Raw genomic sequence first — 24,833 nt, 5'->3', positions numbered from 1 at the left:
GTCAGCTGGTTCAGTGAGGTAAACCCCAGGGTCACATGTTTATGGCCCCGTCTGAGGCTGCAGGAGCTGGGGCTGGGCTAATGATCTACTGCCTCCTATCAGGACTGACCTCCACAACACTCAGAGAGGGGGGAAAACAGTCGATGCACATTGACACGGGTGGAAATAGCTCAGAGATTGGTTCTATCGACAGGTTACCGCATTAACAGTATTAACTCTAAAGTCTGTATCCGCAGTAAGCAGCTCTGGACTAAACAATAGTCCAACCAAAGAGAGAGAGAGAGAGAGAGAGAGACGTAGCAATAGTCCAACCAAAGAGAGGCATATTCGTTTTCTTGTTTAAGAATAGAAAAGACAAAATAGGGTCGTGGAGCTCGAAGGTTTATTGCTTCAAAGTATCCAAGGCTAGTGCTGAGTAGACATAACTGAACATGTTTCAGTGGTCATTGTAGGTCTGCCAAACATATGGCTGCATAATGATTCATTGCTGTGTGTGTGTGTGTGTGTGTGTGTGTGTGTGTGTCTCAGGGGAGGCTGGTAGAGGTAGAAATCGGAGGACGGGCTCATAATAAATCCATAGAACGGAATGAGGAATGGTATCAAACACGTGTATTATAACGAGGCCGTCCTCCGATTTCTACCTCCGCCAGCCTCCACAGGGTGTGTCTGTGTCCTTAGTGTGTTTGTTGCACTAGCAAACGACCCACAATTCCTGTGGAACGAGTTGTGTGAGAAGAGTCCAGAGGAAGGGGAGGGTCTGACTCTGTAACCACCGGAGCTGTTCGACAGGTTATCACGGAGATGTGTGTGTGTGTGTGAAACAAGATATCCAAGGAAGCTAACACTGTAACCGATCACCAGCGAGTTCTCACATTCATCATTGACGCCGTGCTCATCTTTCACGCTGCATTCATGTCATAAGTGCCTCTTCTCCCTGTACAAACAGATGCTGACTTTACAATAGATAGTTTCTTTGGTTTTAGGAACATTTGAATGATCACCCTGAACTCACAAAGCGGAACATTTGAAGTCTAGTGACTAGAAAGATGAATCGGTCAGCGGATTTAAGCTCTGCTGAGTCGAAGTCAAAAGTCACAGTTGTGGAGGTATATATCGCAGAAAGGAGGGACTGATGTTCATTAATGATGAACTGTAACCATACCGAGACAGGCAAGAGGAGCACAAAGACATGAATACGGATCGGTACCGCACACCCACATCTGCCTTCCATTAGACTTAAAGAACAATGTGGATCGTGCGGATAGGGCTGCGGGGGCCCCTCTTATGGGGGGGGGGGGGGGGGGGGGGGGGGGGGGGTGATGGTGGGGGGGGCTCTGCGGTTCTCTGGCGATGAAATTACAAACAGAAGTGGAGGCCCGCCGTGGTTTGAGGTAATCTATTAATCTAGTCCCCAGATCCGAAGGAGAAGGGAAGAAAAGGGGATTTAGAATGCTATGACCATGTAGATGGATGGAATTGGAGACAATGTGAAACGCACCGATAGTCTGCATGGAACAGTGAATACGGCGGGGTACAGTAGATGTAGTCTACAGTGTATCACATGATCCCATGTCCTGTCTTTCCTGCATGAGATTGTAGATGAATAGACACATCCCGATACAGGATGTGTATCAAAGGTGCTCAGAAGTGTTCATGGACACACCCTACTTGCTATTTGCATGGAGGAAATTGCATCAGGCTGCTCATAGGCTGCTCAGTCATCAGAAATGGATTCTACATCGAACTAGTTGATTTGGCCTGCAGTGCAGAGTCTTATACTGCTGCGTCTGACAGAGAGAAGGAGAGACAAGAGAGAGAGAGAGAGAGAGAGACAGAGAGAGGGGGAGGCAGTTGAGTGCTCTCTTGCTCCAGGCGGTCATGTGACACAGCCTTTATGATGTCACAATCTGGTGATTAAGCCTCACTGCAGGCATCAACAGGAAACAGCACTGTTCCAGAGTAGAGAGAATATCTTCTAAACTGATAGCAATGTAGAGCATGTAGTCTAACCTGACCACAGAGCTGAGGGAGTTGTACATCAGGTTATTACAGACTTGTGTGAAAATACTCTCAAATACCTAAGCTGCACTTGGTTTAGCGTGCGTAGTGTGACAATTACATTGTCCCAAAAGCAGAAATATAGAGCGAAATTCAGTACATTTAAAACATAGTAATTGACATATAGGTGTATTGTATGAACCAAGTCTTGGTTGGGTCACTGATGGTCTTTGCACAGTTCTTGAGCTTGTGTTGTGAGCCTTTTCTTCGTTTGGAGAAGGCAGTACATTGCTGAATCATGTACAACAACAAAAATGACGCTCGCATGAAAGCACAACACATCACAGCTTTTTCCCCCCCAAAGCATTTTTAGAACTTCGTCCTAGTTTCAAAAACACAACTTACTTTGTTGAGACTTCAAACATCGAAGTTCTTCTTGAAAAACGATCTGATATGTTAATGTCATACCCATGCTTTGACCATAACGTAAACGATATCCATATCATAAAGGAAGACTGGGCCATGTGGGTTTCATCTCCAGCTGTTTCTGCCTCCAACGGTGTGCCGGACAGGAGGTTCAACTGTTCCGTTAATGAAGGAAGACACATGCTTCACATCAGGACACCTTTTAACATGATCCCTACTTTCAAATTGTACTAATGAAATGGTAATATAATTGCTTTGCTAAATCGGAATCCATGTGTGTTCGTATAAAAATAATATTTGTTATTTTGAACGTTACAAGTTTTGAGAACAGGATAGATAGATAGAGAGAGAGAGAGAGAGTGAAAGAGGAAGAGAGAGAGAGATAGATAGAGAGATAGATAGATAGGCAGATAGATAGAGAGATAGATATCCCCCACCCCTTGCCCACATGGTGGTTTGAGACAAACACCAATTAGTTCCGGTGAGGAACTTTCTCTTTCTCCCCCCATTCATATGCTGATGTCCCCCCCCCCCCCGTTACATCAGAAAAGGTGAAACGTTGAGGAGGCCAAGATAATTACCTCTCAACAAAAGATAGGAATCAGCAAAGCCCTATGGTCGACCTAGTCTAAAGACAGGTCACACACACAACAGCTTGACAAAAAACTGTTGTCCTCAGGCTGTTCCCTTTGGGAATACTAGAGGCAATGTATGAGTGACTACTTTTAGGCTCGTTGAGGGAGTGTATTCTGAACGAGAGCCTCAGAGTGGTCAAAGTGTTTTTAAAATTGGGTTCTTGAGACTGTCTTAGATATTTTGTACACCAGGTTATTCCCCTTTTCCATCTCTTCACTTTCGTGGGTAAAGAGAGGGGCGTCTCTGAGCATGAGGTTAGCTTGAAGACCGCTTGGAGCACCGTATGGTCCTATGTGAACTACACCAGTGAAATTGGCTTTGATGGGATTCACCATTGCAGAGCAGACATACAGTCATTTGCTTGGACATCCACAGTTAAGACACCGTCCCATAGAAAGCTTTGTGCAACATACCCCTTGCATTTCATTCATACTGATGATGATTGAACTCTGCTGTTACCGTCTGGGCACCGATCTCACGCGTTGCCTAACTGCTTTATTTTGAGACCCATGCCATGGGTTTCAGGCTTTGGAAGAAGCAGGAAAAAAAACAAAAACATTACAATATTCTAAGATGAATTCAAGAAGGACACACTCCAAGTCTTAAAAGGACCTTTGTCAGGTGATTTCCTGCCTCAACCTTTTAATACAAGACCCATGCAGGCTTTGGAAAAATACCCATTGCAATATTCCAGCATGCAAATCTTGAAGGGGTGGGGGGAGGGGAGTCATTGCCCCCCCCCCCCCCCCCCCCCCTCCTCGACTGCAGACTGCACACACAGAGGTCTTTTGTTGAATAGCCAGGGTAGCGCTGAGAGCGTCACATGTCAAGGGAGCAGGCATGGCTGACCATCTAAGGTGCAATATATAGGCCCTGCAAAGCACATGTGACACACATCACAAGTGTGTGAGGTGTGGAGTGAGGTGGCTGTGTTGGGAGAGTCAGGGAAATATGTGTGTGTGTGTGTGTGTGTGTGTGTGTGTGTGTGTGTGTGTGTGTGTGTGTGTGTGCGTGTGGCAGCTATCCAAATGTGCACTTGTTAAAGGCATCGTTGTGTTTCCGATGAATGATGTGCACGAGTTCTTCCATTCCCCACACTGCATGACTTTGTTTAAGTTGAGAACAGGCTGAGAGCAGGATGACCATAGAAGTACTCCTCTACAGACTCTCCCCAATACTCAACATTTTTGTAACGCTACAAAGTGTCCTTCAACACTGTAAGACAGCAAATGTCATCAAGCATACAAGCAGTACTGTGGAAGCCACCCATTTGGTTGTTTACATGAGTATGACCAACAGGGACCCTGGGGTAATGTCGTCTGTGTGTATGAGGGCTTTAGAGGGAGCACATACTCGAGCACAGCCGGGCTATATTTACTACAGGAGAGAGAGGGATTTAAACCCCTGTAGCACGCCAGTCATCTGACCCAATTACACTGGGAAGGGGCAGCCATGGATGAGGTTTCACTCCAGCGCTAACGCTAACAGCCACAGTGGACATGTCCAGCTTGGGAAATATCCCAACGCTTGATAACAGAATGACTGTGTTGGTAACAGCATTTGCGGAATAACAGAACATGCCTTTGTTATCGAAAATATGTGCGTGTGTGTGTGTGTGTGCGTGCGTGCGCGTGATCGTGTGGTTCAGTATAAGGTGAGAGGTTAGTCCTGTTCTAAACATTGAGATGGGAGGGTCTAATTGAAGTGCATGGTGGTAATGGCGCGTAGTGCCAGCGTAGTTCAAATAAACACATCATCTGAGTATGTGAAATAGTCAAACTGCTTGATAAACACACCCTAACATACAACACTGTGGCTTGGGAATTGTGGTACTTTAAACCAGACAGACTGGAATACTATAGTCGTCACAAAGGGCACTCCTACAGCGTTTCACACAGGCACTTTTAAGAGGCTGCTCTCTAGTCCCTCCTTTGTGATTTCACCCCAGATGCTTTTTAATGATCTGTCTTACAAATAATGAAAATCCAAGTCAGGGAAACATTGTAATTACATAGCAAGCACAATGTAATTAGGACCAAAACCCACAACTCTTTATTGTCCTTTGAATTCTCTTTTTAAATGCTCTTCTCAACTTCTACCATCCAATTTGATCTCCAGTGCATAAACCTCAGTTGGGGCCCTACGACACCGACTGGGAGAAATTGAACATGCTAGAAAATCAAAAGCTGGAGCTGAAACACCCAAATTTGTTCACCAAATATGTTTTTGATCACATGCAAGGCCTAACATTTCACGATGTTGAAGCTTGGCTGCCTCAGAGGAGGAAATCAAGTGGGGGAAATAGTAAAAACATAACACATTAGAAACTCTCAGAGTGTTGGATTTGGAATCAGACTTCGCTGCGATCCAGTTTAACAAGCGTGTGTGTGTGTGTGTGTGTGTGTGTGTGTGTGTGTGTGTGTGTGTGTGTGTGTCTGTGCGTGTGCGTGCGTGCGTGTGCGTGCCTGCGTGTGCGTGTGTGTGTATGTGTGTGTGCGTGTGCGACTAAAAAGCCACTTGTCATCCTACTCCCCCAAAATATACTGCCTCTCTGGAAGCAAAGCAAGCATACTCCTTAATCTCTTATCAGCAGACAGGAACATACTAATGGGGCCATTGGGTGAAGCAGGGGAAACACACACTCGAGATAATGGCTTATATTTGGGACTATTCTGGAGAAAAGACGTAAGTTTTAGCGAGGGCGTTTGGGTCTGATTTACGAGGCTCTCCTCCATATCTCTCTCCCAGGGTGGTGGTGGTGGCGGCGGCGGCGGGGGGGGGCCCACTCCAAGTCCAAGTCTGAACCTGAGAGCAGGCATGATCGTGGGCCATGAGTCCCTAGTCCAACCAGCAGCTGTCGTTATTAGTGAATGTCACATACGGCTGCCAAGTCAAGCCAAATAGACCCTGTCCACTAACGCCTCACTCCTATTTCTCCTGCTCTCTCTCTCTCTCTCTCTCTCTCTCTCTCTCTCTCTCTCTCTCTCCCTCTCTCTTTGGGGTTTTCACAAACACACAGTGTACGGCCGGTGCATTGTACTTTGTTGCACTTACCTGTGGTGGAGAGAAGAGACACATCCAGTATTATTATTTTTTTTTAGACAGGAGTACCTTATTTGGCCAGTTAGTGCCAAAAATAAACGCCATATTTCATTGAGTTTTTGTGTCAGCGAGACACATCCTACTATGGTGAAACGAATCACAAAATGATTCACCGGACCCAGTGAGAACACGGAGAGGAGGAGAACTTCAAACTTCTTATGTCACAGCATTTGCTCACCACCACAGAGAAAAACATGTAGCATAACAGCTGGCACTTTCTCATGGTTATGCCCCCCCCCCCCACCCATTTCAGACAGACCCAGTCATAGTGGTCAATCGGTCATTTCAAAACCTTAAGCCGTCACAATTTGCCTATGTCCCAGAGTGACGTTGCTTTTTTGCACACTATCCACATTGTCCAAGTAGCAGCAATGACCCCACTGTGCTCTTCTGGTGTGCCAGCCCTTACTTACCCTCAGGCCTAGGAGCAGTAAACCAACTGACCATCTATAAATACCAGCAAATACACATAGCTATATGGGCCATCCTAGAGACTACTCTAGTACACATCTTCATAGAAGCACCTACTTGCAATCATTGTGATATACGTAGTTTCACTCACTTCATTCAGATGAATGCACTAATTGTAAGTTGCTCTGGATAAACAGTCTAAAATGTGAATGCTATTCTTATGGGGCCTAATCTGTCTAAGAAAAACTAATCTGACCAGAAAGGGTCATAACTGCACCGTCCAATCACCAACTGTCAAGCTGTAATAACCAGGAAGTAAAGGGAGGGTAGAGATAAGTAAAGGGCCCTGATGTGTAATTACTCTGTGTGTGTGTGTGTGTGTGTGTGTGTGTGTGTGTGTGTGCGTGCGTGCGTGCGTGCGTGCGTGTGTGTGTGCAGGGCTTTGGGAAAGGGAGGGACTCACTACACAGCATACAACGACAACACATACAAACAAAGGCACACACTATTGGAGGGAAAAACAGGATTTCATTGTGACTTAATTTGCAGCGAGTGAGTCATATCAGGATGAGAAAATAAAACAACGGAGCCACATCTTTCCTCCTCTTTATTAGCCCCACGAAGGAGGGTCAATTAGATCAAAAGCCTGTTTTTGTTTTCAATGATTTCTCATCTTATCTGTGCACCAGAATCCAGAGCTAACATGAGATAAAATGATTCATCCTTCTAATGAACTAGTCCACAGGATGTGGCCAATCTATTTCTATTGTTGTAGAGCAAGCACAGTCAACATTGGCCATTTTTGTGTGTGTGTGTGTGTGTGTGTGTGTGTGTGTGTGTGTGTGTATGTATATCCGCGCGCACACAGCGCTCAGCTGGGATCTCTGGCTTTGTTATCTGGGTTCTCAGAGATTTTTTTTTTGTTGTTGGTGTGGGTGTATCCAACTGTGACAAGCTGCTCAGGCTCCACATGGCTCTCCGTAAAACCCGGAGCGGATCTCTCTCCTCTGAAGCGGAGCCGGACTCGGGGCCAACGGGGGCAGCTTTGTGCTGCTGTAGTCACTGTTCACCTCTTGGCTTGGTTACTGATTGACACAGAGAGACAAACAAACAAAACACAAGCTAGTCACATGGAACAGGCACATGGAGCATGCTTTAGTTTGTTAGAGTATATGTAGGCCTATTTTTAAAACAGTTTTTGCATTGTTTGTTATTGTCTTTTAGGTGAAATCCCAGGTATATACGATCATCCGAGGTGCAATATGTAACGTTTCAGATTTCTTACGGTTCTAAATGACTTATGTTGATGATGTTTTAATCGGTAGCGATCAGGGAATGAGATCCCTTGAAATAAATCGTTCATTTATCATTCATTTATCTTTGATCCAGAGAAGCGCTTTGTAAAATGGAATGCCGCATATGACACTCAGTTTGTTTACAATTGGCCTGGGGGTTTTATAGGGGAGTGGACCAATCTGCCTCTGGTGGCTGCCTCTTCGAATCGTGCGCACATGCCGAAACACAACAGCGAATGTCTGACACTGCAAGTCCATTTTGGGGGGTTGTATTATTATTAGAGAGGCTGTTGTTGTTCGGAACATCAAATTGAATTTCGCCTCTGTGGCCAGAAGTGCCAGATTTCCAACAGACTTCTTTAATAGCAACTCATTTATGGACACCCAAAGCACTTTCCATCGTATGGGGAAGAATTCATTGTGTTCACAACCAAGGTGTAGCACCCGCGACACAAAAAAAAGACACCTTGTACAATACAATACATTCATTCATTCCTATGCGCTTGGAAACTATGTTGGTGGCCAATATGCCAAGGTATCTATTTAAGTAGTTTCCCCATTTCATACAATGGGAGGGTGTTGCTAGTGATTATGATATTGGGGGCAGAGAGAGACAGGAGGGGACCCCTGTGGTACTGTCCTCTACTGTACATTCTGTGGGGTCTTGACAGTAAGCAGCAGAGGACAATAAGACAGTGACACTCTAATTACACTACAGTACCGAGCTGAGCTGAGCCGAGCCAAGCCGAGCTAAACCGGACCGGGCTAGCCTGGTTAGGGACCCACCACAGCTGCTGAAGCAGGAAAGTAGTCGGTGAAAGCCACATGAAAGGGAGATATCTGAGACAGCGCAGTATGGTTTGGGTCGGGCCGATTGTGTGTAAATACACAGCCCAGCAGACCCATCATCTTCAGGGTCCGTTAGCACTGTCTTAGGAACCAATGAATTAGTTCAGCTTTGTTAATAGTTGATGTCCACTGTGTGTTCTTGATCCAATGCACTGTTCATGAATTATGGCCATGCATTCCAAAGTATCTGGATGAGATATGTTTATGTAAATAAATCCAGTTTTTTTCCCAGTTTTGACAGTATATTGAAAGTATTTTTAAGATTTAAAAAGGACTGTTTTCGCTGTTGGGCACGATATGTTCTTTCTCTACGACTATTCCTCATTTGTTGACCTCATCCTGAACCGTAGTCTGACATCCTTTCATAAACAATGACCTAGAGTCCACAACAGTCCACAATGTAGAGCATGGGGCATTTTCACATGACACCAGAATCGACATTACTTTAATTCCCTTGAATGTTGACCTGAATACTCCCTATTGTCCTCTACCACTACCTCACTCTCCTCTAACTACCCCCTGACACACACTCACACACACTCACACACACACAGACACACACACACACACACACACACTCTCTCACGTACACACAGGGGCAGCTGTCTGCCACAGGCTGTGCTGGCTCTGTTGTGATAGTCGGGGGGAGGGAAGGAGAGAGAGAGCAGCTCCCCAGCAGTCTTGTCTTGTTGTGGCTGGGCCTCGTTAGTGGTAGATTTAGCATTCTAACACTGGAGGGCTCCAAGGGGAGGTGTGTGTGTGTGTGTGGGGGGGGGGGGGGGGGGGGGGGGGGGGGGGGACATTGTTAATGCCAGCCAGCCGCATAGCCCTGAGCCAGGCTTGACAGTTTCCTGTGTGTTTATTGTTGTCACTGCTCAGACAGTGCAACTGTGCCACACCGGTGCAAAACAACACCAGAGCCAGAATGGCTTCATCTCTGAAATGAGTGCAGAAGCAAAACAAAAAAAAAACGCCCGACAAAGAAACACCTCTGTACTGCAACTAAGGACACAGTGCTGTGTCCTTAGTAACCCCCCCCCCCCCCCCCCCCCGCTTCTTCCCGTTTCCCAAAAGCTAAAAAAAAAAAAAAGAAAACGTGTTTTGAGTTGTCGAGGTACTGTACCGTATGAACCTGTTGACCCTCTACACACAAGTCATAATCATTTAGAGCTAGAAGACTCTCATCCAGTATTGATGTCAGTCGAAACCCAGCAGGTGCTCTGTTTTAATTTCATTCTCTCAGACTCTCTCTCTCTCTCTCTCTCTTTCTCTCTCTCTCTATCTCTCTCTCTCTCCCCCCTTTGCCAGCCATGTCAGACAGATGGAATACATCTCATGTAAGCAGCCGCGTCTGCTACCCATTAGTTTCTCTGCATTCCCATTCTCTTCTATCGAAACGTATATAGACCATACGTATACCATGCTGTTGCTGCACAAAGGATCGGTCAACCTTCCAATGTACTCTTTAAGATATTCACCGTACAATCTGTCAATATGAGCATTTGTTTCAGACACACACAGGTACACATAGGTACACATACACACAGACACATATGTACATATGTACACACACACACACACACACACACACACACACACACACACACACACACACACACACACACACACACACACACACACGCACACACACACACTTTCTCCCTTCAGTCTTCCTTTGCTCTGATGGGGCTCAGGCTAGGAATAACAGATGGAGTCTGAAGGTGACAGCTCCTCTTCCATGTCCTATAGGCTGAGCCCCGAGCCCCCCACACACTATGGAATATAATTGACTGTTACGTATGCGTAGACAGAGAGAGTTTTGCTGACTTTGGTTTTTAGAGAACTTTAGGAGAGCAGAAATCAAGAGGGAAGCTGCCATTTTAATGATCTATAGGTTGTAATCACATGATTGTATCCAGAAATTCATTTATTGACAAGGTTCCTATGTTTCATTATGTTTCTTCTATGTTGCATTAGAGATTTGAATCCTTTCCTATTTGATGAGTTAAATAACATTATTAATATAGAGGGCTTGATGGTTCCCTTTGGTGAGTGGCCAAGTTCAGTTAAACTATGGTTGTGTTACCGCGGCAATGCATTTACAAAACAAATGATCATTTAAAGCATTTCCCTTGACGGAGGGGGAAGTAACCGAAATATGAACATACATGACATACATGACAGATCACCTCAGACTACTTTCATGATTAGGGCCAGGGGTTTTCCCCAACCACATGACCCACCAGACCAGGAAAAACTCCTGGCCCTAGTAGTTATAACCTATTACTACCTATTATCCCAGTTTGTCCTTGTCATGTCACATGGTCAGGGGAAAAAAGTCATGGCCTCCACTATATAGACCAAAACAGACAATCTTTGATTAAGAATTATGCAAAACGAGCCCAGACACCGTTTCCCCCTCCATCTCTGTGAGTTACACGGGGCCACCAGCCCAGACCACCCCTTGTCTCCCTGTACCCATAAATCAGCAGCGGATGACACCACTCTCCTGGCCTAATGGTGCTGTCCACAAACATTAGTGGTTCTCTCTCAGCCTTCTTTCTCTCTCTCTCTCTCTCTCTCTCTCTCTCTCTCTCTCTCTCTCTCTCTCTCTCTCTCAGCCTTCTTTCTCTCTCTCTCTCTCTCTCTCTCTCAGCCTTCTTTCTCTCTCTCTCTCTCTCTCTCTCTCTCTCTCTCTCTCTCTCTCTCTCTCTCTCTCGCTCTCTCTCTCTCTGAGACTCTCACTATTATTTCACAGAGAATCAGACTCCGGCCTTCTTTCTTTGAGCCCCCCATGCTACACACACACACACACACACACACACACACACACACACATACACACACACACACACACACACACACACACCACTGCAGAGGACTCATGTTCATAATTATGATGGATTAGACTGCGGCTAGGCCTTGGCCCTCCTGCGTGGCGCGCGACTGTAATTGTTTCGCAGATGCTGCGGATGTGCCAAGCATAAATAATCGTGGGGGTGGCAGACAGAAATCAATGGCATCGCTCCGAATCCATATCTGCTCCCAGCAGGAGAGAGAGAGAGAGATAAAGGAAGGGAAGAGGAGAGAAGAGGAATGAGGGGGGGGGGGCATCTTTACAGTCAAAGAGCACACTGTTGCTGCGTCCCCTCCGCTCTTCTCCTGAAGTGTGCACTTGTGCACTACCACACATGGATTGAGATGGGGTCTAATGTACGTGAATCATCTATCCATCAGCCATCATAAGAAAAAAATCCATGCTAGGACCAGGTGCCATTGGCAGTCACTGGCAGTCAATGTACTTATTTAAATGATTATTAACAGTAGAGGAACTGTACAGAGGGGTAGTGGGAGGGTGAAGAGATCTTTTAGGAGGGACAGTCAACATGTAGGGAATCACTGATGTGGGACAGTCGTTCATGTGAAAATGTGACACAAAGTGCAACCCACAAACGATACAGCCCCACAGTCGCTTTACCAGACCTCTCTGCTTAGTTATCCCAGCCCAGTTGGTACTGATTTTCTTCCTGCTGTATAATTCATAAAGAATAGGCCTGTGGTCCTCTGTGGCTCAGTTCTGGTAGAGCATGGTGCTAACAACGCTTCGGTTGTGGGTTCGAGTCCCGCTGGGACCATGTATACTGAAACATGTACGCACTCACTACGATGGAAGTCGCTTTGGATAAAGGCGTCCGCTAAATGTTTATATTATAGGGTCGATGCTTGCTCTGCTGATGGTATTGCAGGTGATATTGCAGTGCAAAGGACCAGTCACTAAGTTAAAACAGGATGACTCGTATGGGGAAGATGTAATCTAGAACTTGCGTGTGAGAGCCTATGATTTTAGGATGTTAGGGTACTCCTGTTACTATATCAGATATCAGACCTAATTTCCTCTTCCTGGTTGATATCGATACAGTGAACTCCTGCATGCACACACACACACACACACACACACACACACACACACACACACACACACACACACACACACACATACACACACACACACACACACAGATAGTGAATTTTAGTCTGTCACAACTGCCCAAACAAATGTCAGTGTATTTGTGAGTGAAGCATGTATCCATTGACATGGATAGGTTGTTATTAGACGATCATCTTCCTTCGTGGCTCCTGCTGAGTGTTTGCATTGTAACTCTATACCCATAACCACAAGAAATCAAGTTCATATCTGCAGCTGTATTACAGTGCGCCTTGGCTTATGAGGCACACACATACACACACACACACACACACACACACACAAACACAAACACATAGCACACGCAAGCATGCACATGCACGCACACACACACACACCCACACACACACCCCTGTGGAGCAAGGTTGTATTATACACAGTATGACATTACAAAGGGGGTGGGGGGTGGGGGGGGGGTGAGCGATAGCTCTGCTAAACAGCTGACACGTAGCCCCCCCTCCTCCCATCTACCATCTGTAACATTAACCTTGCCCCTTCTTTCTCTCTCTCTCTCTCTCTCTCTCTCTCTCTCTCTCTCTCTCTCTAAAACAAACACTAGACTGTCCGCCAATCTCTTTGTTGAATGTAGCCTCAGTTGTGAGGCCCTTGCCAAGTGCAGCAAGTGGGAATCTGTTATCCCACACACACAAGATTTATTCTTATGAATGAGGAAAAAGTTGCGGTTTGATAAACAAATGTCGAACGCTGCATTCTTGGGACAGCCAGATCTCTATATCTTTTTAATGACATGAAAAAAAAATCAGAGATAAAGAAATGAACCTGTTGACCGGCCCTCCCCCACCCATAAAAGGCCGATGTCACTTTCTCAGTCCTGTATTGCAAGTCATCGTGTGGAGTCCGAAGCTTGCTCTACTTAATGGAATGAGGTCAGTGTCTCCCCATTAGATCCAGACACAGGCCTTTGTTTGATGCATCTGCCTGAGAGAGGGCAAGGCGCCGCTGACTAACACACACACACACACACGCACACACACACACACACACACACACACGCATGAGCCGTATAATAGTACATTGTACGGCATGAGCCGTATAATAATACATTTGGAATTGAGTGGTGAAGCCTGTTCTCCAGTTTAAGTAAGTTAATTTCATCTGGTTTAAAGTCAGTGTGTTGCTGGTAGTTTTGCTGAATTTTGCTGTGGCTATCCTGCCTTAAGCTCTGGGACCTAGTTTCTCTTCCGAAAACAGTTTGAAGCCAATTGCTGTCAGTCTCCACTGGGAGGGCCTGAAACTATTCTGCAAGGTATTTAACTCCTGCTCCTTATCCTTCTCCCTTCCCCTCAAATCCACCCCCTCCCAGTCAGTCTCTACCCACACTGTATCCTCTCGTCGCAACCTGCGTGTCCTCTCCCTTACTGCTCTCTCTTCCTCTGTCTTATCCTCCCTACCCTCTGTTGAATCCTTCTCCCTTCTATCCACTGATGCAGCCTCCTCCACCCTCCTGTCCACTCTTTCCTCATCCTTCGACTCTCTCTGTCCACTGACCTCAAGGCCAACATGATCCTCTCCATGCACTCCCTGCCTGTCTGAAACCCTGTAAGCTTGTAGAATAGGGCTCTGAGCAGCTGAGAGGAAATGGAGAAAACCTGCCTCCCTGATGACCTAAAACCTTATCTCTCTCTCCTCCTCACCTACACCTCATCTTCATCAGCTGCTAAAGCTTCTTACTACCATTCCGAAATTCAATCCTCTGCCTCTGACCCAAGGAAACTGTTCTCCACATTTTCCTCACCCCTCAACTCACCTCCTACCCCTCCTCCCTCCTCCCAGTCTGCAGATGACTTTGTCACCTACTTTGAAAAGAAGGTTGATGACATTAGCAGCTCTTTCTCTCTACCTCTCAGCCAACACTGCTACCTCTCCTCCCAAACCCACTGCGCTACACTCGGTCTCTGGTTTATCAGCTTTTTCCCCCCACTCCTCTGATGATATTCTAAAACTGGTCACATCCAAGCGGGCAACTACCTGCCCCCTCGATCCTATCCCCTGGCCCTTTCTCCAATCCATCTTCAAAGACCCCCTTCTGTTCCTTACCACCATAATCAATTCCTCTCTATCCACAGGATCTGTCCCAGCTGCCTTTAAGACAGCCAGAGTCAAGCCTCTTCTCAAGAAACCAACTCTTGACCCGTCTGCTGTCCATAACTACTGGCCGGTATCCCTTCTCTCCTTCTTATCTAAAACCCTTGAACGTGCTGTCTCTAACTAACTGTCTCACTACCTCCTTCAGAACAACCTCCTTGACCCTCACCAATCCGGCTTTAAGGCTGGGCATTCTACTGAGACTGCTTTCCTTGCTGTCACGGAGGCCCTCCACTATGCTCGAGCTTCCTCCCTCTCCTCTGTTCTCATTCTTCTGGACCTGTCTGCTGCATTCTACACAGTAAACCACCCGATCCTTCTCTCCACCCTCTCAGAACTGGGCATCTCTGGCTCTGCACTCTCCTGGTTTGCATCCTACCTGGCCGATCGCTCTTACCAGGTGACGTGGAGAGGAGCGCTGTCCTCTCCACTAGCCCTCACCACTGGGGTCCCCCAGGGCTCTGTCCTAGGGCCCTTATTGTTCTCCCTCTATACCAAATCTCTTGGCTCGGTAATTTCCTCAGATGACACTCAACTCTTTCTCTCTTTCCCCCCTTCAGACTCACAGATGGCAACACGTGTCTCTGTGTGTCTTGTAGACATTTCCGCTTGGATGTCAGCCCACCACCTCAAGCTCAACCTTAACAAGACTGAGCTGCTCTTCCTCCCTGGGAAAGCCTGCCCTCTCCATCACCATAGAAAACTCTATTGTGACCTCCTCCCAGACAGACAAGAACCTTGGGGTGATCCTTGACAACCACTTATCCTGTGTGGCGAACAGCGACAGCACACTCCTGTAGACTCTTCCTTTACAACATCAGAAGGATACGTCCATTCCTCACTAGAGAAGCAGCACAACTCTTGGCTGGGCTGCCCGCCTCCGCCATCATGCCCCTGCCATCATGCCGCCTGTCTGGTGTTCAAACTACCCAAATTCTCCCATGTCACCCCCCTCTTTCGCACCCTTCACTGGCTCCCGGTAGCAGCTTGCATCAGATTCAAGACCCTGGTGCTCGCCTACCGGGCGGCAAAGGGAACAGCCCCTCCCTACTTGCAAGCAATGGTCAGCCCCCAAACCCCTGCCCGATCACCCCGCTCTTTCACCTCGGCTGGCTGCCTGGCACCACCGCTTCTATGTGGATGCAGCAGTCGTGCTACTCGGTCACTTTCCTAGCGCCCCGCTGGTGGAACGAGCTTCCCACTGCTGTCAGGACTGCAGAGTCACTACCTATCTTCTGCCGTAGATTGAAGACCCATCTCTTCAGGCTACATCTTAACTGTCCCTCCTAAAGACCTATTCATCCCCACTACCCCCCTGTACAAGTTTCTCTAATGTAAATAAATCAATACAATTTAAAAAAATTCTTCTTCTAGCATTGTGACTGCCAATAGCCCCTAGTCCTAGCATAGATTACTTTTTCTTATGATGACTGATGGATAGATGATTCACTTACTTAGACAAATGTATTTGTTGTAAGTCGCTTTGGATAAAGGCGTCTGCGAAATGCCATAAATGTAAATGTAAGCCGTTGGCATGCCTGTTGGGTTGACAAAAAACAAGTCTCCCTCCCCCTTTCTCTACAAACACGCAGTACTGCTGCCGTGCAGTATGTGTGTGCGTGTGTGTTTGCTCAAGAGCTGAGCCTGAGCCCCACAGACAGCTGCTCAGGTTTGAGTTGAGCTTTGTGTTATGAATATGATGAGCATGCAAAGAATGCTGCTGCTGCCTCTTGCCCCCTCCCCCTCTCAGACTCTTTTTTTATTGAGAGCCTTTTTCTGGAGCTGTCTGTCTATTTTGAGACAGTTGCTAATGCCCCATTGCAAGTGTGTGTGTGGGGGAGGGGGATTGAGGGAGGAAAAGGGGAGGGGGGTGGATATGCATAATTTGGTCGTATTTCGTCCGCTTGATAGGTTTTTCTTTGCCTGAGAGTGTCTAATACTCTGACTGCAAATTGGATCATGAGGATCTGACTGCCACTGGGTTCGTGTCTTAAAAAAGCACACTCCTAAGATATTGCTTCAACTTTCCAGGTGGTTTTGCCATCTGGGAATGGGAATTGTAGGCCTTGGCGTCGTTCTTGTGCTGTATTTTTACATTGACCAGATTTACTTATTTCTGAGGGTATGAATATGATTGATTTTATGACTTTATTCAGTTTGAAGAATTTGGAACTCCCAGCATTCAAACTCTCTCAGGAACTGAACTGTAGAACTTCTTTCCCATGCAGATTTCTTTCCCATTTCAATGCTGCTATTAGCCAGACATGCTGAACGCGCCGGTTCCCACGCTCTGTTTGTGTGTGTGTGTGTGTGTGTGTGTGTGTGTGTGTGTGTGTGTGTGTGTGTGTGTGTGTGTGTATGTGTCTGCTGTATGTGGGGCGTATACGGATAACCTTTCACTCGCGTTCTTATCTCCTCCTCTCCACTCTCTCTCTGTTTGCCACCCAGGCTGCAAGTGTGTGTTTGTGTGTGTGTCTGTGTGTCTGTCATGCGCAGTGTAGGTGGGTAGAGGTGAATCTAATTCCGACGCGACCGTGCAGCTTACTGATATCCATTCAGGGCCAAATGTAAACGTATTACTCCCTGACCCATCTTCACCCAGCTCTCACTGGCCCGTGGACTCTGAGTTAGGCTATTTACCATTTCCCACCACTGGCATGTAAAGCATTGTGCCTCTTCCCAGAATGTTTGTATAATCCATTCTGCTCAATTTGGGAGGTTTCAAACATACAGCATGTAATGCAAAAGGGTGAAGCGGGGATTGAACCTACATTGTGAATCTTATGAGGCTAATTCCACACATGATCATAATCGATCTATCTCTACTGTGACCCATTATACATGTTATTTTGACATGGACAAAGTCTTATCGTAACTTATTATCACTGTGTTTGGAGAAGGGGGGAGTATGTATCACCTTATTTGTGTATTTCATGGTCACTAATTCCCTGTCTTTTTCTCTCTCCTCAGGAAGCACAGAGGGAAGGCCGGTGGATGGACTCAGAACAGCCCAGATGGAAACAGACAAGGCCAGCCATGAGACGGAAGAAAGTCTGATCCTAGCACAACTCAGCGCCGCCGCTCACAACAACAACAACCAGGACAACCTGATCTCCGCCGCCGTCGCCACGGCCAAGCTTCAAAATGGCTCCCAGTCGCCAGAGGGCCCGGCTGCACAGATCAACGGGGACGGAAACTGGAGCCATTACAAGGCGGGAGCGGGGGTCAACCCAATGAAGAGGCACAGGGGGGACTGTAACAGCCCTGCCTCGGTGCAGGGGTTGTTCGACCAAGACTCCTACAGCATGATAAATGGGGATCTGAAGCATGCGCTAGGGACGGACCAAGGCCTTCACCAGCCCAAGAAACTACGGGCCGATTCAACGGAGATGAATGGCGGTGAGGACGACATGACCTCGTGGGACAAAAAGGAACCCGGAGTAGGCGGAGTAGGAAGCTTACTGGACGAGTTCTCCGAGCTGACGAAGGAGGCTAAACTGGATAAGAGGAACTGTAATAATTTCTCCAACGGGGATATTTTCTCTCTTTCGGGGAATAACAAACAGATGCCAATTCCCAATGGTGCTACAGTGAGCCCTAGCTCTCTGGAGGGAACGCCTGGTGATTTAGAGAAAACTCTGTCTCAGTATTACCCCGAACAGGTGTCCATCGTGCCGCAGACGCGCTCGGACGGGGTGGACCACGGCCCCCTAGCGAACGCCAACAAACTGCCCCAGGAATCAACCTCGCGGCCCCCCTCTCTTACCTCAGGTTTCCCTATTTTTGCCTTGGAGCAACAGCTGCAGCAGCAGCAGACCGAGGGGGGAGCCCCCTCCGAAGGCAGCAATGGTTACAACTCAGCCCCTTACATGGTGAACGGATACTCCAACAGTTATGGAGGAGAGCACCAGCAGCATCAACAACAACAACAACAACAACAACAACAACAACAACAACAACAGCAGCAGCCTTACCAGGACCTCTCACCCCAGGGGGGGCAGGGGCCTGGCATGGCACCACCCACAAGCACCGCTGACGGCTCACAGCAGCATCAAAACGGCAGAGAGTGTTATCCCGCTGAGCCCAACTCCCAGGGCATGTACGGGAAGCCCAACCTGGAGTTCAATCAGAATCAGAACTCCTTCCTCCCCCCGCTGGAGCAGAGCGCACCACACCAGACAGAGGAGGAGGGTGGATACGGGCCCTTCCCCAGCCCAGGGTTGCAGAGGATGGGCCAGAGTGGTGAGGAGCCAGGCTCCAGTCATCAGCCCCAAGGCTCTCAGAGAGGCCAGCCCCAGCAGCAGCACCTCCAATATGGGGTGCAGCGACAGCAACAACAGCCTGGAGCTGACAGTGTGGGTTCCATGACCCAGCCCGGGCCCCAGCCCTCTCAACACAATGGTGGTGCCGAAAATGGGCTGGAGAATATGACCCCCCAGCAGAGAGTGGATCCCTCTTCCTGCCCCCGTCCCTCTCAGATGGGCTGGATAGACCTTAATTCCCCCCAACCCCAACAGCAGCAGATGTGGGGGGGCTTCCCTCCCAACAGGCCCCAGTCGGAGCAGCAGACATCGGCCTCCCAGAGCCAGATGCTGGAGCCAGACCCAGTGCGGAGGTTCCAGACGCGGGTTAGCAGTGGCTTCGAAGGGCCAGGGCCCGGGGGCTTCCAGGGGCAGGAGGGTCAGCCTCAGCCGGGCCAGTCGCCCCACCGTGCTCCAGCCCCAACACAGCACAACACTGCCACTGAGTGGCAGCAGCAGGGCCACTCTAAAGGCCCTCGCCTCCAACGTCCCCAGCAGCCCCACACGCATAACCAACATTTGCCCCAGCAGTGTAACCTGCCCCCTCAGCAGCAGCAGCAGCAGCAGGGCGAGAGCCACTTCCGCGCCCCGACAATGCAGGCCGAGCACTTGTGCGAAGGCGACCCGGATCTGGAGGAGATACTGTCGCCGAGCTTCTTACCTCCACAGCATCAGAATCAACATCCGAATCAGCCGCGTCCGCTGTCCCACCCGTCTCAGTACGAGGGGCCCCAGCATCAAAACCCACAGGGTGGGGTAAACATGAGCCAGCCCCAGTCACCCAGCCCCAGCCATGGTCCGATAGAAAGCCAGCTGCTCAACAAGCTCAAGTTGGAGGAGTATATAAGGTTGGAGAAGCAGTTGAAATCCCCTGGATACAGGGGTCAGAATCAACCTCAGCAGCAGCAGCAGCAGCAGCAGCAGCAGCAGCAGCAGCAGCAGCAGCAGCAGCAGCAGCAGCATCAGCTCCAGCACCAACAGCACCAGCCCAGTCCTTCTATGAGAAACAACAACCCTGCCCTTTCCGAGCCCTCCCAGTCCCAACACAACCCCACCACACAGCCCCAGCGGAACGACACCTCTGTGTTCACTTACAGCAACGCGGACGGCGCTACCATGCAGGAGAGCTATAAGTTCAACAAAGCCATGGAGATGCAGCAGCAGCAGCAGCAGCAGCAGCAGCAACAACAACAACAACAACAACAACAACAACAACAACAACAGCAGCAGCAGCAGCAGCAGCAGCAGAGGCAGTACACTCCCAGCCCCAGCCCCAGTAGCACCCCGACCCCCAAGCAATACCCCCACCCCCAGCACCCCAACCCCAACCTCCACCGCCAGCAGCCCAACCACATGGACTTCCCCCACACCCCCCCACAACCACAACCTCACTTACCACAAGGTGCTTTAAACCAGCAGGTGTCAGCGCAGATTTACCCTAAACTAGAGCAACAGCAGGAATCGTGCGCCCAGTTCCAGAGAGGAGGTCCCCCGCCTCCACTGCTAAGCCACGGGGGGCCCCAGACACTGGGCGACTACCAGAGGCATGCCGCCCTGCGGATGCATCTGCTCCAGAGGCAGGAGCGCATGGGTCCCGGGGACTTCAAACAAGGCCCCAGGATGGTGAAGTTGGAGAACGGGCCGCAGTTCGAGTGCCCCGGGCCTCCGCCAGCGCTCCATCAGAGACAGCAAATGCAGGGGCAAGAGATGGGGATTGGGATGGGGGGTGTGCAGGTGAAACAGGAGCACCCCCAGGCCATGTGCGAGCAACAGCAGCAGCAGAGCAACGCCCAGAGGAGCATCCTGGCCACCATGGAGCAGACGCTCCGCCAGTACCAGCTCTCGTCCGTCTTCGAGAGGAAGTCGCTGGTCATCAAGTCACCCAATAAGGTGAAGGTGGAGACGTCGGGGGCGGTGACGATACTGTCTACGCACACGGACCTGGGGGGCGGGGGAGAGGACCACATGGGTGGGGCTACTTCCGCCATGCCCCCCGGTGCTTTAAAAAGACCCCCGGACTTCACCCCTAAGAAGGAACCTGGGCTTCAGTGCTTTATGGATTCTCCCATGAAACTCCTGGATACGCCCATTAAAAACCTTCTAGATACCCCCATCAAGACTCAGTATGACATCCCATCCTGCCACTGTCTGGGTGAGTTCAAATCAAATCAAACTTATATTTATATTGCTTATTTCATGCACAGATGCAATACAATGTGCTTTGCAGGAAGAATTACAGAAAAACTGACGTTAAAACAATGTTACATTCGAGGTTGACTTTTATAAACGGGGGTGATGATGTTGGGTGTGTGTTCCATTGCTTCCCTGTGTGTGTTGCATTGCTCCAGAGCAAATCAGTGAGAAGGATGAGGGTCCGTATTACACTCACCTGGGGGCGGCGCCCAACATCGTGGCCATCCGGGAGGTCATGGAGACAAGGTGGGACATGTTTTACCTTCTTGACACCAACACTTGACTGTCATATTCTGTTATGTTGTCTTAGGTTAGTATTTTGACTGTATCTCTTTCATCTGTCTGACTGTTCTTGTGTCATTCCTTTCTAGGTCTGGCCTAACTGGCAAGGCCATCAGGATTGAGAAAGTGGTGTACACAGGCAAGGAGGGAAAGAGTACGCAGGGCTGCCCCATTGCCAAATGGGTAAGTATATTTAAGTATGGCAGTTTTACAAGGTTTTCCAGCAGCAGCAGCAGCAGCAGCAGCAGCAGCAGCAGCAGCAGCAACAGACATTGACGAACAGTGAAGATTCACAAAACGAATGCCATGCCCAGATGGTTTTATTTGTTTATGAAAGCATCAAAGGATATCATCATGAACACATTTGCAAGATCATGAAATAATATCAATCAATTTGCCAGACATTAAAAAAAAGAGAAAGAATAGAAAATGACAACCATTTATACATCACAATGGGTGAACAATACAGTGTACTAATATATATATACGCTGTGTGTGTATATGACTGTGTCTATGTGTCTGTGTGTGTGTGTATGACTGTGTGTGTCTGTGTGTATGTGTGTGTATGACTGTGTGTGTGTGTGTGTGTGTGTGTGTGTGTGTGTGTATGACTGTGTCTATGTGTCTGTGTGTGTGTGTGTGTGTGTGTATGACTGTGTGTGTATGTGTGTGTCTGTGTGTGTGTCTGTGTGTGTGTCCTCCAGGTGATCCGTCGCGGCAGCGAGGAGGAGAAGCTGCTGGTGCTGGTGCGTGAGCGGGCCAGCCACACGTGTGAGACGGCGTGCATCGTGGTGGTCATCCTCATCTGGGACGGCATCACCACAAGCCTGGCTGACCGCCTCTACAACGAACTCAGCCATACCCTGAGGAAACACGGAGCCCTCACCCAGAGACGCTGTGCCATCAATGAAGAGTAAGGAGCCTTGTTCCCGGAGCTATATATATACATACAGAGAGAGGGGGGTGTCAAATGCCTTCTTGTTTATTTGTGTATTCCATTCACGTTTAGTGTTTAGTGTTTAGATTCCGGTTCTATGACTTGATGCTGTCTCGGTCCAGGTCTCTCTTGAAGAACCTGACACTAACACGGTACAATAAAGATTCAATAGAACACAACATGTTCTACTTCTCACAGGAAAAGATTTAAAGTACAAAGTAAAATGATTGCAGTTGATTTTATGGACCATTAAGGGGGAGGTTTTCAATTGCCTCTTTCAACAGACTATACCCTTTTAGCAAAAGTCAATTGTTTCGACATGTGCTGACAATCAAAGGCCATCTTATCCCGGAGGAGTCAATGGGTTTGTTCATTCACTCACCTCCCCTGTTTGTCCCCTGGGGAGGTATGCTTTCCAAACTCTCAACTGTGATGAGTTACCAAGTCATGAATTATTGATAGTTGTACTGTAGGCTATTCTTCCCAACTCTATGACAGGGGGATAGCATCAAATGTATGCCACACCACCTTACTGTCAAGAGGACAGTGATCATGTTTGAGCTACATTATCTGCAGACTACAGGACCAGTCTTGCAAAAATGGATATGTTAAATGCTTCTCCAGGCATTGTGAAGATCTTTGCCGGTCTGTGCAGAATCTGTATATCTGGTTTTACAATGTGTTCTCTCAGTTAGTAATATATTCAAATGCTATAGCCTCCTGTCAGTTAAATAGCTAATTTATTTCCCCTATGGTCTATTTACAGATGTATTTATGGTTGTACTCACTGACAGGTAGAGCAGCTTGTTCTCTCTCCCCGATATTTGCAGCATGCATACAATGAGTGCATTAACAATTCTGCTGGCAGCAGCCCCATCCCCATACTTCCAATTGGATGTGTCATGTCTAAAGAACCGCATGGTGTAATGGTGTAGCTGTGTGTTCCAGAATGAGGTCATTCAGAATGTCATCACACAACAGGACTGCCTAGGCTATATACGGTACTAGGAGCCCTGTGAGCCAAACTGTACTTTTTGCATTTAATATGATGTTTACTTAGTCAGGGACTGACAGGATTAACGGGCATCTTTCCAAGTCGTTTTTAGTGCTGTGAGAGCTTACTCAGAAGAATAGAGGAGCTTTGTAGGCTCCAAACCACTGCTTCCAGTTGGGAAGTGACGCATACTGTAGCTCAAATGCAAATGCTTATTATCTTCACTTATCTTCAAACATTTAGAAATTAAATTAGGTTGAACATCAACCTTGATTGCCATGGTTAATTTTAGTCGGTTTTGGGGGAATTAATTATAAAATTCATCGAAATGTGATTTATTCACGATACCCACGATGTACTAAAAGCCCAAGGACAAAAAATAAAATAACGGTTGCTGTCCAAATTTTTTTTTTTTCTCTTGTTTTTTTCTTTTTTCGTTTTGCCTTTGTATGAATAACTTTCAATATCATACGCAGCCCTAGATGTGTCTAACTGTCCTCCACCTCTTCCTCTCTCCTGTGGTTTAGGAGAACGTGTGCATGTCAGGGGTTGGACCCTGAGGCCTGCGGAGCCTCCTTCTCTTTTGGTTGCTCCTGGAGCATGTACTACAACGGCTGCAAGTTCGCCCGCAGCAAGATTCCACGCAAGTTCAAACTGCTCGGGGACGACCCTAAAGAGGTGAAACACACAGCACAGCGCATATTTATGTAGTCTTCGGTTATTTTACATTTTGGTTGCCAATTATGTAAATGAAGGAGTAAACACACAGTATTATACATATTCATAGCATAAACATAATCATTTTTTGTTGAAAATTGTAGTAGTCTTGCCTGGCGAGACTTAAAACTACAGTGAGTAGCGCCAGACTCACGGGTGAAGAATAAGACTACAAATCATGTCCAGTAAATGAAGTTGCCACTCATATATTATCATTTGCTACTCTTGCAGGAGGAAAGGCTGGAGCAGAACCTCCAGAATCTGGCCACCCTAATGGGCCCCACATATAAAACCCTGGCACCTGATGCCTATCAAAACCAGGTGAGGATGTCTGGGCATACAGCCATACACAGTTCTGCCAGACTGTTTAAACTTTAAATACACAGTATAGCTATAATCAAAATCAACAACTGGGCAATGGAATCATATGACCCAGAACAGATAGAGGAGATCCAAAACCCTGTCATCTAGAATGAAGAATCATGCCAGCTCTTCAGTATGCATGATATCTCTGTATGCAACATTCTGAGTAGGCCCCTGGTGTTTCTGTGAGGTAGTAAACCACCGATCCTTTGTCAGATAGCACAACCCTAATATGCAT

The 24,833-nt window shown here is 47.8% G+C and overlaps 1 protein-coding gene across 1 annotated transcript in view; it reads left to right on the top strand.

The window, feature by feature from the left end:
- tet2 (tet methylcytosine dioxygenase 2) overlaps window positions 1-24,833 on the top strand; it is a 40,889-nt gene that overhangs the window by 10,402 nt on the left and 5,654 nt on the right. Inside the window, exons 2-7 of the mRNA XM_083693329.1 lie at window positions 17,779-21,261; window positions 21,458-21,548; window positions 21,674-21,767; window positions 22,289-22,497; window positions 24,043-24,193; window positions 24,464-24,553. Coding sequence (XP_083549455.1) covers window positions 17,823-21,261; window positions 21,458-21,548; window positions 21,674-21,767; window positions 22,289-22,497; window positions 24,043-24,193; window positions 24,464-24,553 — 4,074 coding nt within the window. The 5' untranslated portion in view covers window positions 17,779-17,822. The remainder of the gene's footprint in view (window positions 1-17,778; window positions 21,262-21,457; window positions 21,549-21,673; window positions 21,768-22,288; window positions 22,498-24,042; window positions 24,194-24,463; window positions 24,554-24,833) is intronic.

The sequence above is a fragment of the Argentina silus genome, assembly GCF_951799395.1.
Source record: "Argentina silus genome assembly, chromosome: 21".
Lineage (NCBI taxonomy): Eukaryota > Metazoa > Chordata > Actinopteri > Argentiniformes > Argentinidae > Argentina > Argentina silus.
This window is presented reverse-complemented; position numbering and strand designations above follow the sequence as displayed.